The sequence below is a fragment of the Thamnophis sirtalis genome, unplaced genomic scaffold (assembly GCF_051295495.1).
Source record: "Thamnophis sirtalis isolate CommonGarterSnake01/CBP01778 unplaced genomic scaffold, rThaSir2_p1.2 scaffold_9, whole genome shotgun sequence".
NCBI classification, from domain to species: Eukaryota; Metazoa; Chordata; class Lepidosauria; order Squamata; family Natricidae; genus Thamnophis; species Thamnophis sirtalis.
In genome coordinates this window covers 73,518,739-73,533,563 of record NW_028261389.1, presented here as the reverse complement: position 1 = coordinate 73,533,563, position 14,825 = coordinate 73,518,739, and the positions used below count along the sequence as shown (strand labels likewise).

The 14,825-nt window shown below is 43.4% G+C and overlaps 1 protein-coding gene across 1 annotated transcript in view; it reads right to left on the bottom strand.

The window, feature by feature from the left end:
* ANO2 (anoctamin 2) overlaps nucleotides 1-12,379 on the bottom strand; it is a 151,395-nt gene extending 139,016 nt beyond the window's left edge. The window contains exon 1 of the mRNA XM_087722261.1: nucleotides 12,151-12,379. Within this exon, the coding sequence (XP_087578387.1) occupies nucleotides 12,151-12,169 (19 nt within the window). The 5' untranslated portion in view covers nucleotides 12,170-12,379. The remainder of the gene's footprint in view (nucleotides 1-12,150) is intronic.
* Between the last annotated feature and the right edge of the window lie 2,446 nt (nucleotides 12,380-14,825).

Below are 14,825 nucleotides of genomic sequence, written 5' to 3'. Positions count from 1 at the left end.
AGCCACTGATGAAATGCATCAGTCTATCCATCTCTGCTCAGTCTCATATATTCTTTAATTATTTTCTCTTCTGTGGGGGTGATAACATAGCTGGGAAGGGGAGTTGAAGTCTACAAGTCTGAAAGTTTGCCAAGTTTGGAAACCCCTGGACTAAATTCTTGTGTCTAGGTGGCAAGAATAAACTCTTCTGTGCTTTGAAATCTGTAAATGCTCCTGGTCTTTTGCATCTGGTGGGAAATTCCCTGGTGTCCCCCAAATGGACAAGCAAAGTAAATCCATCAAACTTCATAAACCAAATCAGAGTTTTTTGGTCTACACTTCTTTCCTTGCTTACTCCAAGTTGTTCAGTTGCTCCCAAAAGGCTTTAGATGGGCTCCTGGTTGTAAATGCATGAGAATTTTCATATATACAGCAATGGATCCTGGGTGTTAGAAAATTGCTGTGTTTCTCTGCTTGGGCAAGAGCTAAGAAATGTCCCCATCACCTCCCAGGGAAGCCTCTCTGGGAGTTGTCAGGAAAGCCACATGCTATGGCCTGGGGACAAATTTCACTGAGCACTTGTGATGAGTTAAGAAAATATAAACAAACCTGGGCATATCGACTCCATAGGGCATCTCAGGGGCCTTAACTGTTTAATAAGAAGTCAAGAATCAGATGCTTGCCAGAAGGAAGGAAGGAAGGAAGGAAGGAAGGAAGGAAGGAAGGAAAAGAAGAGGAGGAGAAGGTAACGAAAGAAATAAAGAAGGAGGAAGGAAGGAAGGAAGGAAGAAGAAGAGAGGAGAAAATAAAGAAAGAAGGAAGGAAGGAAAGAAGGAAGAAGGAAGGAAGGAAAGAAAGAAGGAAGAAGAAGAAGACGACGACGAGGAGGAAGTAAAGAAAGAAAGGAAGGAAGGAAGAAGAGGAGCAGGAGGAAGTAAAGAAAGAAAGAAAGCAGGAAGGAAGGAGGAAGGAAGGAAGAAGAAAGGAAGAAGAAGAAGAGGAGGAAGTAAAGAAAGAAAGAAGGAGGAAGGAAGGAAAGAAGGAAGGAAGAAGAAGAGGAAGAGGAAGTAAAGAAAGAAAAGGAAAGAATAAGGAAGGAAAGAAAGAAAGGAGCAAGGAGGAAGAAAGGAAGGAAGAAGAAAGGAAGAAGAGGAGGAGGAAGTAAATAAATAAAGAAGGAAGGAAGAAGGAAGGAAGGAAGGGAAGAAAGAAAGAAAGAAAGAACGAAAGAAAGAAAGAAAAAAAGAAAGAAAGAAGAAAGGAAGGAAGACAAGAAGAAGAAGTGGAAGAGGAAGAAGGAAAGAAAGAAAGAAGGAAAGAAAGGAAGGAAGGAAGGAAGGAAGGAAGGAAGGAAGGAAGGAAGGAAGGAAGGAAAGTTGACATCCTCAGCCAACTGCCATTCTCCAGTGAGATGAGAAGCTAATTAAAAAAAAAACTTAACGTTTCTCCTTCATTCGAGGTTGCTTCTCTCCTTAGTTTGTTTCCATCCATTGCCTTCTGGTGCAATCAGTTGAACCCCTCTTAGTGGCGGTCCCTCAGATACTGAAAGACTGCTATCCTGTGTCACCTCTAGCCCTTCTTTTCTCTAGACTAACGAAATCCTGCAACTGTTCTTCGTATGTTTTCATCTCCAGTCTTTTGATCCTCTTAGTTGCTCTTCTCTGCCCTTTTCCCAACATCTCACTCTTCTTGCACTTTTTGCTTCCTGCCGTATCTTTCCTTGCCTTCCCTTTCTGCCATCCTTTCTCCCTACATTTTTCCTTTCTCTACCATCTGAGCGGTGGCTCAGTGGCTAAGTGGATTGGATTGGATTGGATTTATTTATTTATAGGCCGCCCTTTTCCCTGAGGGGACTCAGGGCGGCTTACAATCAAAAAAGGAAGGGGAGTGTAGGACAATACAAAAAAGAAAAGAAATGTGCACAAAGTAAATTAACAATAAAAACTCAACATTCACTCAACATTCGGGAGGGGCGAAATAAGATTATCCCCAGGCCTGACGGGTTAGCCAGTTCTTGAGGGCTGTGCGGAAGGCCTGGACGGTGGTGAGGGTACGAATCTCCACGGGGAGATTGTTCCATAGTGTCGGAGCCGCAACAGAGAAGGCTCTCCTCCGAGTAGTCGCCAGTCGGCACTGACTGGCGGATGGAATACGGAGGAGGCCAACTCTATGCGATCTGATGGGACGCAGGGAGGTAATTGGCAGAAGGCGGTCTCTCAAATAGCTAGATCCACTACCATGGAGCGCTTTATAGGTGGTGAGTAAGACCTTGAAGTGCACCCGGAGACCAACAGGTAGCCAGTGCAGCTCGCGGAGGATCGGTGTTATGTGGGCGAACCGTGGTGCGCCCACGATCACTCGCACGGCCGCATTCTGGACTAGCTGAAGTCTTCGGATGCTCTTCAAGGGCAGCCCCATGTAGAGCACATTACAGTATTCCAGCCTAGAGATCACAAGGGCTCGAGTGACTGTTGTGAGGGCCTCCCGATTCAGGTAGGGCCGCAACTGGCGCACCAGGCGAACCTGGGCAAATGCCCCCCTGGTCACAGCTGAGAGATGGTGGTCAAAAGTTAGCTGTGAATCCAGGAGGACTCCCAAGTTGCGGGCCCTTTCTGAGGGGTTTAAATTTTGTCCCCCCAGCCTGAGTGATGGTATGGTGGTCAAATTCTTGGGAGGGAAACACAACAGCCACTCGGTCTTGTCTGGGTTGAGTATCAGCTTGTTCGCTCTCATCCAGTCTTTAACGGCTTCCAGTCCCCGGTTCATCACGTCCACCGCTTCATTGAGTTGGCACGGGGCGGACAGATGCAATTGTGTATCGTCCGCATATTGGTGATATTTTATCCCGTGCCTTCGGATGATCTCGCCCAGCGGTTTCATGTAAATGTTGAATAGTAGGGGGGATAGGACCGACCCCTGCGGCACCCCATAGGTTAGGGGCCTCAGGGACGATCTCTGCCCCCCCACTAACACCGACTGCGACCTGTCCGAGAGATAGGAGGAGAACCACTGCAAAACAGTGCCGCCCACCCCCATCTCCCGCAGTCGTCGCAGAAGGATACCATGGTCGATGGTATCGAAAGCCGCTGAGAGGTCCAGGAGAACTAGGATGGAAGCATGGCCTCCATCCCTAGCTCTCCAGAGATCATCAGTCAATGCGACCAAAGCGGTTTCTGTGCTGTAACCGGGTCTGAAGCCAGACTGGAAGGGGTCAAGATAGTTAGCTTCCTCCAAGGTACGCTGAAGCTGGAGAGCCACCACCTTCTCAACAACCTTCCCTACAAAGGGAAGGTTGGAGACTGGACGATAGTTATTAAGAACAGCTGGATCCAGAGACGGCTTCTTCAGGAGGGGTCTCACCACCGCTGTCTTAAGCGCGGTGGGAAAGTACCCCTCCCAAAGAGAAGCGGTAACAACCGCCTGGATCCAGCCTCGTGTCACCTCACTGCTGTTGGCAACCAGCCAGGAGGGACACGGGTCCAGTATGCAGGTGGCTGAAGTGGCTGAGCTTGTCGATCAGAAAGGTCAGCAGTTCGGCGGTTCGAATCCCTAGTGCCACATAATGGAGTGAGCTCCCGTGACTTGCCCCAGCTTCTGCCAACCTAACAGTTCGAAAGCATGCAAAAACGCAAGTAGAAAAATAGGAACCACCTTTGGTGGGAAGGGAACAGCGTTAGGTGCGCCTTCGGCGTTTAGTCATGCCGGCCACATGACCACGGAGACGTCTTCGGACAGCGCTGGTTCTTTGGCTTTGAAACGAAAATGAGCACCGCCCCCTAGAGTCGAGAAGGACTATCACGCATGTGTGAAGGGAACCTTTACCTTTACCCCCTGAAGGTGACAGATGGTGCCCCCAGTTTCCTAGCCATGAGCCTTCTCTGCTCGTGGAGAAGTTTCCCTCTTGCTTCACCTAATCTATTTAATCCGTAGAAAATTTCTTTGGCCTCCTATCTACGTGGAGGTGATGCAGGGAGTTTAAAATGGGTAATAAAACTCCATTTTGGCTCAGGGCAAGTATGTCAATGCTCAAAAGGTCAAGCGTGCCTCAGGAATTTGCACAGATACAGTTCAGGATGCTGGAACTCATTAACCCCAAGCCCTTTCGCAATCAAGTACCGGAAGAAGCTGGGTGAAAAAGGTTAAGAGAAACCACAGCCCTGGGAAGATTATTTCCCCTGCAATTGACTTAATTATCATTCCAAAATTGGGGCGGGGGGATTATAGCCAAGGAAAAATAACCCAAGTAGGTACCAATTTGCCTCCCTCCCAGTCAACTTTTATTTTTACCGTTTTTGTCTGAAAAAGCTAGAAGAATTTGGAGTTCAAGGCTTATATGCTGGGATGCTAGCAGAAATCAATCCTTCCCATGCTGGACCCAGAAATCTGATCCCAATTCTCTCTAAATCTCTTTCCCTTTTCCTTTCCTTTCCTTCCCTTAACTTCCCTTCTTTTCTTTTCTTTTCCTTTCCTTTCCCTTCCCTTCCCTTTCTTTTCCTTTCCCTTCCCTCAGCTTCCCTCCCTTCCCTTCCTTCCCTTCTCTTCCCTTTCTTTCCTTTCCCTCCCTTTCCTTTATTTTCCCTTCCCTTCCTTCCTTTCCTTTCCTTCCCTTAACTTTCCTTCCTTTCCCTTCCTTTCCCCTCCTTTCCCTTCTTTTCCCTTCCTTTCCTTCGTTCTTTTCCTTTCTTTTCCCTTTATTTTTTTAGTTTTTTAATATAATAATTCCATCTTCAATTAAACAGTGTGTCGTCCAGGTACAAATATCTTGGTAAAATGATAATCAAGATTTACAACAATATTCATTACATTAACATTCATTCTATAATATTAAAATGACGATTAAACATAATAATCCTAATATTTGCTTCTCTCTCTTAACATATATATATTTATTTCATTAATCTTTCTCTTTTGTTTCCCCCTTTCTAACCTCCATTTTTGTTATCTAACCATTGATAAAATAAGTCCCATGTCATATAATATTCAGTTTGTTCTTTCTCCTTAATTGCTAGCATTAGTCTATTCATTTCTGCACATTCTAATTTTTTTCCTGATCATGTTCTCATCTGTGGGGATCTCTTCACTCTTCCACCTTTCCTTTCCTTCCTTTCCTTCCTTTTCCCTTCCCTTTCCTTCCTTTTCTTCCCTTCCCTTCCTTTCCTTTCCCCTTCCCCTTCCCCTTTTCCTTTCCTTTCCTTTCCCCTGCCCTTCCTTTCCCCTTCCTTTTCTTCCCTTCCCTTCCTTTCCTATCCTCCCCTCCCCTCTCCTCCATTGCAGCATCCCCATTGTCACATAATCAAACTCCAGATGCTTGGCAACTGATTCATATTTGTGACGGCTGCTCTGTCCCGGGGGGAGTCCCGTGATTCCCGTTTGCGTCCTTCTGACGAGCAAAGTCAATGGGGAAGCCAGATTCACTTCACAATTGTGTTATCAAAGTAACAGCTGCGGGATTCACTTGCCACAATTGTGGTAAGAATAAAATGGGACTAATTTCACTTAACAACTGCCTCACTTAGCAATAGAAATTTTGGGCTCAGTTGTGGTCATAAATTGAGGACTGCCTGTATATTTTGTGTTGAAGACTTTTGTAAAAAAAAGCTCATCTCTCCCTCAGAAATGTGTCCACCCAACCTTTCTCCCTTCTGCAGAGAAGATGGCCTACACTTTTTTTCATCCTTTCCAGTGGTGGGTTTCAAAATTTTTTAGAACCTTGTCTGTAGGTGTGGCCTGCTTTGTGATAGTGGCTTGCCGGCCATGTGACCGGGTGGGAGTGGCTTGCCAGCCATGTGACCGGGTGGGAGTGGCTTGCCAGCCATGTGACCGGGTGGGAGTGGCTTGCCAGCCATGTAACCGGGTGGGAGTGGCTTGCCGGCCATGTGACCGGGTGGGAGTGGCTTGCCAGCCATGTGACCGGGTGGGAGTGGCTTGCCAGCCATGTGACCGGGTGGGAGTGGCTTGCCAGCCATGTAACCGGGTGGGAGTGGCTTGCCGGCCATGTGACCGGGTGGGAGTGGCTTGCCAGCCATGTGACCGGGTGGGAGTGGCTTGCCAGCCATGTAACCGGGTGGGAGTGGCTTGCCAGCCATGTAACCGGGTGGGAGTGGCTTGCCAGCCATGTGACTGGGTGGGCATGGCCAACTTGTAAAATGCGGTGAAACTCACTTAACAACGCTCTTGCTTAGCAACCAAAATGTTGGCTCAGAAACTCTGGCATTTGAAGCACGCAAGTCTTAAAGCTGTCAAGTTACAAGACCCTTGCACCCCTAACCCTTTAGGAAAAAAACCCCAGGGGTGTTCAAACTTGACAATTTTAAGACTTGTGGACTTCAACTCCCAGAATTTCTCCTCTCGCTCTTCATCTTGATGATGTGCGGACGGGTGGGGGGAGGGAGCTGGAACCGGTTCTAAACGGCTCTGGAGATTTGTGGAACCTCTTCTATAGAAGAGCTTAGAACTGGCAGGAACCCACCCCTGATCCTTTCCCACTCCTGGGCAGCTAACTTCTCAAAATTTATTCAGAAGTCCTCAAAGCACACACAAGGTCAGCTAAACATCACAATTGGATCAGGAGTGGGTTCTGCCTGGCTTTACTACTGGTTTGCGCCTTCGCGCACTGGATCCGCGCTGCACAAGCAGTTCCCTTAAAATTGTTCTGCACATGCGCAGAACTAAAAAAACAAGATGGCGGCTTTAACAGCGGCAACCAGAGAACTGATTCAGGGGCGTGGCAGACCTGGGTTGCTGGCCACCATTACCACTACTGGTTTGGCTGAACCGGGCCGAACCGGTGGGAACCTACTGCTAAATTGGATCCCTCCACACTTGCTCCAGATATCAAGAGGGGGGAGTGTTAGGCTGGTGTGGGTTGTGGTGACAGCTGCATAATTTTTCACAAAGCCTTCTCAGCCATCTGTCCAGCTTATCACAATGACAGTCTCTCCTCATAGGGTCACAACCCTGACTCTGAATCCAGCAGGATGACTCATAGGCTTTGACGGCCCCGCTCTTTTTTCTATCTCTTTTCTATCGGTCTGTTATCCCCCCCCCCGCAACTTGTCTCAAATTGTACAAAGCAGGGGTGTCAAACGTGATTTCATTGAGGGCCACATCAGAGTTTTGTTTGACCTCGGGGGCCTGGGGTGGGAGTGGCAGAGGTGGACATGGTCAGCTCGACGTCACTCATGTCGGGGGCACCTGTGGTGGCCAAGTGCTAAGGCAGGACTTCCCTCGGACCCTCTCTCACTCTTATTATAATGTCATTCCTTCCTTATCTTCTTTTTTCTTCCCTCTTCTCTTTTCTTCTTCCTTGCCCTCTTTCCTTATTTTTCCTTCCTTGCTTCCCTCCTTCCTTCCTTCTCTTTTTTCTTCCCTCTTCCTTCTCTTTTCTTCTTCCTTCCCCCCTTTCCTTATTTTTCATATCTTGCTTCCTTCCTTCCTTCTCTTTTCCCCTCTTCCTTTTCTTTTCTTCTTCCTTCCCCCCTTTCCTTATTTTTCATTCCTTCCTCCTCTTCTTTTTCTTCCCTCTTCCTTCTCTTTTCTTCTTCCTTCCCCTCTTTCCTTATTTTTCCTTCCTTCCTTCTCTTTTTCCCCTCTTCCTTCTCTTTTCTTCTTCCTTCCCCTCTTTCCTTATTTTCCCTTCCTTGCTTTCTTCCTTCCTTCTCTTTTTTCTTCCTTCCTTCTCTTTTCTTCTTCCCCTCTTTCCTTATTTTTCCTTCCTTGCTTTCTTCCCATCTTTTTCTTTTTCTTTCCTCTTTCCCTTTCTCCCTTTCCTGTCCCTTCTTCCATGATGAAAGGCAAAAGGGGAAGCATGCCTGACAGCCAGCTGGTTGTCAGGTTTCCAGCAGTGTGGTGTGCGCACACCTTCCGGTTTGGGAACTAACTAAAACTAAAAGGTTTGCCATCACTGCTGTGGCTGAGGAATTCTGGGAGTTGACGTCCACCCATCTTCAAGTGCCCAAGGTTGAGAAACACAGTGATAAACTCTCAGTAATCTGTTAGTGGTGGTGGTGAAGACCCTTGAGATTGCTGTGGATGGCCAAGAAAACAAACCAATGGATCATTGAACAACCAAGAGTTATTACTCAAGACACAAATCACCTGGTTGAAGTTATCCTAACTTCAGACACATTTTGGGAAGGCTGTAAGACTAGGAAAGGTGGAAGGAAAGAGAAGAAAACCAGCCACAAAGTGGATAGAGTGGACAATTACAATAGGGATGAGGATACTGCTGGAAGAATGTCCAGATCAAGTTTAGGGACAGTCCCTTTGATCAAGTTGGAGGATAGGAATCCTTCACTGTGATGTTCACAAGGAGGAATCTCTCCAACGTGTGAGGTTAACACCCATCTACATCCCTGACTGTTCTTTGGAAGGACAGATCCCGAAGCTGATGTTCCAATACTTTGGCCACCTAATGAGAAGAAAGAATGAGAAGAAAGAAACTCCTTGGTGAAGACCGAGATGTTGGGAAAGATGGAAGGCAAGTGGAGAAGGAGATGGTAGAGGAGGACATGGTTAGACAGAGTCATCGATGCAATGAAAAGAATTTGGACAGCTCCAGGAGACACTGGTGGTGTGCTGTGGTCCATGAGGTCAATTTAGCATCTGAACAACAACCACACCATCCAGCACTTTCCTCCTGAACTGCAGCCTTAACCTCCATGGTGCACTGTAGAGACTTGCACCAGGATATCAAGGCAACATCAACCGAAAACGTTCCCGGAACAGCTAAACCGAGTGATGACATACTGTATCTGAGCTTCTCTGTAACATAGGAGCAAACTGCTCCACCCCCTCCTACTTCTCGTAGAAGATCATCTGTTTAATGAGTAAAGAAGATATCTGCTGGGTTCATATGGTTAATTGGAAACTTTAGCCTTGTGAAAAAAAAGAGAGATGGTACTTGATGGTATCATAGCTCGGTGTCCACAATTATTTTCAATCACCAGATGCCATTTTTCCAAGCAGTGATGAAGTGTCCTTCCTTCAGTCCAGGAGTGTGCTCCAGCTGGCATTACTACTGGTTTGCACCTGAAAAAATGCGGGTGTCAGGCCTGCAGTAATATTCCTTTTAGGACTTTTGGCCTGCCACACTCTCTCTTATTTCATTATGCTGTTTCATTAGTGCAGTAATTGGGAGGGGGAATCGAAAGGAGTAGATTTGTGGAATGTGTTGTTGTCATTCCTTTCTAGAAGCCCAAGGTCATCTTTTGTCTCTGCACCTCTGCACCTGACCGGAACTAGATGGGGGGAAATGCCAGCGTGGGCGAAGAAGATTGGACCATGTGATGGATTTATGGGTGTGGGGATAAGATCGTGAACTTTCAACTGGGTGGAATCCCAGGAAGATTTTAGATTTGGGATTCCACAGTTGGTAGCCAACATGTCTGACTTACTAAATTGGAACTTTAAGGATAGCTCTGCCTTGGACTCTGATTTAATTCTGCATGATATTTGAAACGCTGACAGCGGGTGCATTTGCACCTAAAAAGGTCTGTGCATGTGCACATTAAAAAGGGGGGGGGAGTACATTTTTTCAATGAAGATTGTTCTGTGAACGAGTTATTACCTACTCGGCTGAACCAGGCCGAACTGGTAGGAACCCACCTGTGCTTCAGTCAAAGACTCCAGGAAACTCAGGTCAGCATTGTTTTCTCTAACATGTAAGAATTGGGATGGAGATAGGTCTCATTATTTACCCTTCCTTCAGAGACAGCTGTTGTGACTGAGGCTTCCCGAGAGCATGCACCAAACTACTTGACCCGACAAAAATAACTCCTTTTATTAATTGATTTATTAATTAATTCTGCTCATTCCCCTCCAGCAAAGTCTTTCAAGGGAGGATTTACAGTCACAGACCTTCTCTGGCTTGGAGAGCTGCCAGGCCGATATCTGCAGAACTTGACAAGGAGTCTCGGAGAGTCACAAGCAAATGAAATGAACTAATTGCCTCCTGCAAACTCCACTCCCCTTTCACTCCTCTTTTATTTCCTCTGGGAGGGGCCATTCATCGTCCACCTGTGGCCTTACTCTCAAGTCGACCCCTGTTATTTAGCTGTTCCCTTCATCTGGCAACTCTGTGCATGTGCACACTGGGAACGGGCTCCAGCTGTTCGTCTGCCTCATTGAAGTCTGCCTCCGAAGGCAGCTGATAACTGGCATTTGGCTCTGGCCCCCTCTCTGCCTCCGACACAGAGCCCTCATCAGAGCCTTCCCCAGACTCCAGGACTGGCCCAGGTTCCTCTCCTGGCTACTGGCAGGCCACAATCAAATTCCTGTCTGAATGCTGAGGGAGCTTCAATGATTAATGCTAATCCTTGGTGGAGCAAACTTTCAATAGACTGGTTTAATTCGCGTAGGTGTTCTACTTATGTACAATCATCGGTTTAAGTCTTATTTGATTTTCTTTTCCCTTGCATGATTAATATTGCACTAAGGACCCCTTCTGATTCTGGGACACCGATCAGTTGAAGCCACACACCCTCACCATGGCAGGAAGTGTTACCATGGCAACCTTGCACGCTCAGTGTTGCACCCAGACATGATCAACTGTTCCAGTGCCATTTTTGAAGTAATGGAAGAGGATGGGAGGAAAAAACAACTATCAGGTTGGAGCCCAGAGATGAGACAGCGAGATCAAATCGGGTCCAATCCTTTATTTGCTTGCACCTAAGTGACAGAATCTTGCCTGACTAAACTATAAACTTCTAATTTACTAAATCCATCCTGAGGAATTTTAACGATTCAAACTCTTCCTCCCTTCCCCATCCAGCTGGGAACTGTGCCGTCTCTTCATCTGGAGTTCTTTCTGGGAAGGCTCTGTGTTGTCAAAAGCTTTTCTCATTGGTCATGCAGGTGTACATCCCATCACAACAACCCTCAGACTGTAGCATTACTACACAATATTTGGAAACTGGACAAAGGGCTTGCTCCCATTTGGTTCAGCAATACTTACTCATCCTGGCTCCAGAGACCAATCCTCTGGCCAATCCTACAGCCAGAAGTAAGAATGGAGGCAGGTCGAACAAAGAGAGTAATTATACTTTACTTGTTCTAACCCAGTATATTTAGGGCCTACAGACTGGTGGGGGTCTGGAATGGTATGGGGTCTCCTGCTTGAGCAGGGGGTTGGACTAGAAGACCTCCAAGGTCCCTTCCGGTTCTATTCTGATTGATGGTGTCAGGGAAGGCAGTACATTGTTCCCATCTGTTTTTGGTTCTTGTTGACGATTCTAAGTTTTCTTATTTGCTGTTCTGGTTAATTGTTGGCTTTTTTAATTGTCCATTTCTTCTATTTCCTTTTTCTTTGAACAATTATGACACCCTTTCAGCTATGAGAAGACCCCCGCGCATGCACACACTTCCGTAATAACTTGAGCACATAGTTTAAATCCGTTTGGAACCCAGATGAATTGCGAGCCCGACTGGAAAGGCCTCTTCGATCATCAACTTCATGGGTTCTAATTCTTTCCTGCCTGATCAGCACCTCCGCTTTCTAAACTAACATCAGCCAGCGTTAAATACAAAAGAGACCAAGCACTATGGAAACGGTGATTGGGTGGGGGACGCGGGGAGGTGTTCCTTCATTTTAAAACGGTTTCCAGGAGCACCAACTCCAGCTGAGATTAAGACTGAAGGTCTTATTCTGTGCCGTCCGCCCACTGGCAGGTGTTTATTTTTTTAAAAAAATCGGTAGTATTAAATGAAAGTTTGATCGACCTATCAGTCTTTGCACTTTTTATTTTTATGTTTGCTTTGCAACTTCTGTTGTTTCGGCATCTCTGGTCCGTTCTATAAACTCGGTAGAACTAGATAGAAGAGCCCATGGGGGAAGTGGGAGTGGGGTGTTGGGGTGTTGGAGGGAATCCCACTGAGTATCCCGACTTTGTAAAGAAGGGCAATCTATAAACATGTGGCAGGAGTTCAGGAAATCAATCAGGGAAGGTTAATTGGCACCACCCACTAAGCCACCTAATTGGGTGTATTAGCTTGCATTCCCAAACCAATTAAGGTGCCCATCAAACGTACCAGAAACTTCAGAAGCAAAGCAGGGAGACCTTCCCCAGAGCTAAGCGGGCGAACGCCCATCGTGGTAGGCAAGCAAGCCGAACTCCCCCACCATCACCACTGCCAGGGACCATCAATCAGCAGCAAAGCTGGGGATAATCTTACCGTAGGCTTCAGCTTCCATTGCTCCAGTGAGGACCTGACGTGACCAAATTGCTCCCAGGTTAAGAGGACACAGCTGGGCTGCCTACATGAACTTGGTGCCTGGGTCCTCCACTTCCTGGTCATGAGTGGGCAGCTCCAGCAGGTGCCACCTGGTGATGGAAGGGTCCTCCAAAGCTCCTTGGCCAGGTCTCCTGTTTCAATTATGGCCACCCGAGGCAGCATCTGAATAACCCTGGGGTGACCCGAGGCATATCCAGTCGGAGTACCAGGGTACTGGTTGGAGACCACCGTAAAGCCACTTGCTGGAGGAAGTGGAGATGGTGAAAAGAAAAATCCAGGACAAGAAGTCTGCTCTCTCTTCCCCCCCCCCCTCACCCTGCCCCCACTCCTCCAAAGCGAGCGGCAGCTTCTGCCAATGAGGATTAGATGACAAATCCCATCGTCTTATCTGGGCAATGACAGCCACCGTTTAGCCCCAACACTGGACACTGCTATTTAGCAGCAGAGGAGGGAGAGAGAGAGAGAGAGAGAGAGAGAGAGAGGGCCTTTTATAAGACAACGCCTCGGTTTACTCCAGTTACCACCCTGCTTGCAGGCTCTCACTTCAGCATGAAATATTCACGGGATTATCTTGTAATCAACGGTCTAATCAAAGCGCAGCGATCGGGTCTTGTTGAGCCTTGAACCCGACAGAGACACCAAGTCAACCGGCCCGTGGGAAAAGAACCCGGAGAAATTCCATTCTGGCCTCTGCAGGATCACCATCATTTATTCGGTTCCCTTCGGCCATCCAGAAAACATTTAATTTTTTTTAAAAAAAATGTACCCCCCCTTTACTTTCACGATGTTACACAAGACTTATGTTGTTTTTGTAAGGGGAAGGGCTGCCTCCATGGATTTGGAGATGGAGAGAAACTGATCCTGGCTTAATCCTACCAAGATTGTATGGCTGTTGATTTTAGGGACTGCTAGATCCAGGGATTAAGGAGGGTGGGGGGGGGGGCAAGGGTTGCATCCTCTCACTCAAACGTTTTTATGTAATTGGAGAATCTTTTTGGACTCGTAACTCCTGCTCAAAAGGAGAAGGTAGCTGTGGCCAAGAAGTCTTTGCACAGCTATGTTGTGTTGTGTTTCGTTTATTTTATTTTATTATTTTATTTTTTATTTTATTTTTTATTTTGTTTTATTATTTTATTTTATCTTTTCATTTCATTATTTTATTAATTATATTATCATTTTATCATCATTTTATCACCATTGTATCATTGTATCATTATTTTATAAATTATTTTATTATGTTGTTATGTTGTTATGTTGTGTTGTGTTGTTGTGTTGTTATTATTTTGTTATTTTGTTATTATTTATTTTATTATTTTATTATTATTTTATTATTTTATTATTTTATTATTTTATTATTTTATTATTTTATTATTTTATTATTTTATTATTTTATTATTTTATTATTTTATTATTTTATTATTTTATTATTCTATTATTCTATTATTCTATTATTCTATTATTCTATTATTCTATTATTCTATTCTATTATTCTATTATTCTATTATTTTATTATTATTTTATTATTTTATTATCATTTTATCATTTTAATATTTTATCATTTTAATATTTTATCATTTTAATATTTTATTATTTTATTATTATTTTAATATTATTTTATTATAATTTTATAATTTTATAATTTTATAATTTTATAATTTTATAATTTTATAATTTTATAATTTTATAATTTTATAATTTTATAATTTTATAATTTTATAATTTTATAATTTTATAATTTTATAATTTTATAATTTTATAATTTTATAATTTTATAATTTTATAATTTTATAATTTTATAATTTTATAATTTTATAATTTTATAATTTTATAATTTTATAATTTTATAATTTTATAATTTTATAATTTTATAATTTTATAATTTTATAATTTTATAATTTTATAATTTTATAATTTTATAATTTTATAATTTTATAATTTTATAATTTTATAATTTTATTATTTTATAATTTTATTATTTTATTATTTTATAATTTTATTATTTTATAATTTTATAATTTTATAATTTTATTATTTTATTATTTTATTATTTTATTATTTTATTATTTTATTATTTTATTATTTTATTATTTTATTATTTTATTATTTTATTTTATTATTTTATTATTTTATTTTATTATTTTATTTTATTATTTTATTATTTTATTATTTTATTATTTTATTATTTTATTATTTTATTATTTTATTATTATTTATTTCATCAAAAAAAAATTAAAAAAAATATTTGAATCCCACCACTGCCTTTGGGACATTTGGGACTGCTAGATTGGCAGAAGCTGGGACAAGTAATGGAAGCTCATTCTGTTATGCGGTGCTAGGAATTCAAACTGCAGAACTGCCAATCTTTCTGATCGACAAGCCCAGCATCTTAGCCACTGATCCATCAGTGTATTCGGAGGTCATAGCAACCTTTAAACCTAATAAAGTAAATAAATATTAAAATAAATATTTCCAGATCCTGGTAGATTTCCTTCCTTCCTCATTCTTTTTTTCTTTCGTCACTCAAGAAAAGGAAACACGTTACGTATTTCTTTTTTTTTTCTTTTAGCTAATAAGGAGTACGTAATTAACGTTTTTGTTTTATTCTTTATAGTGCT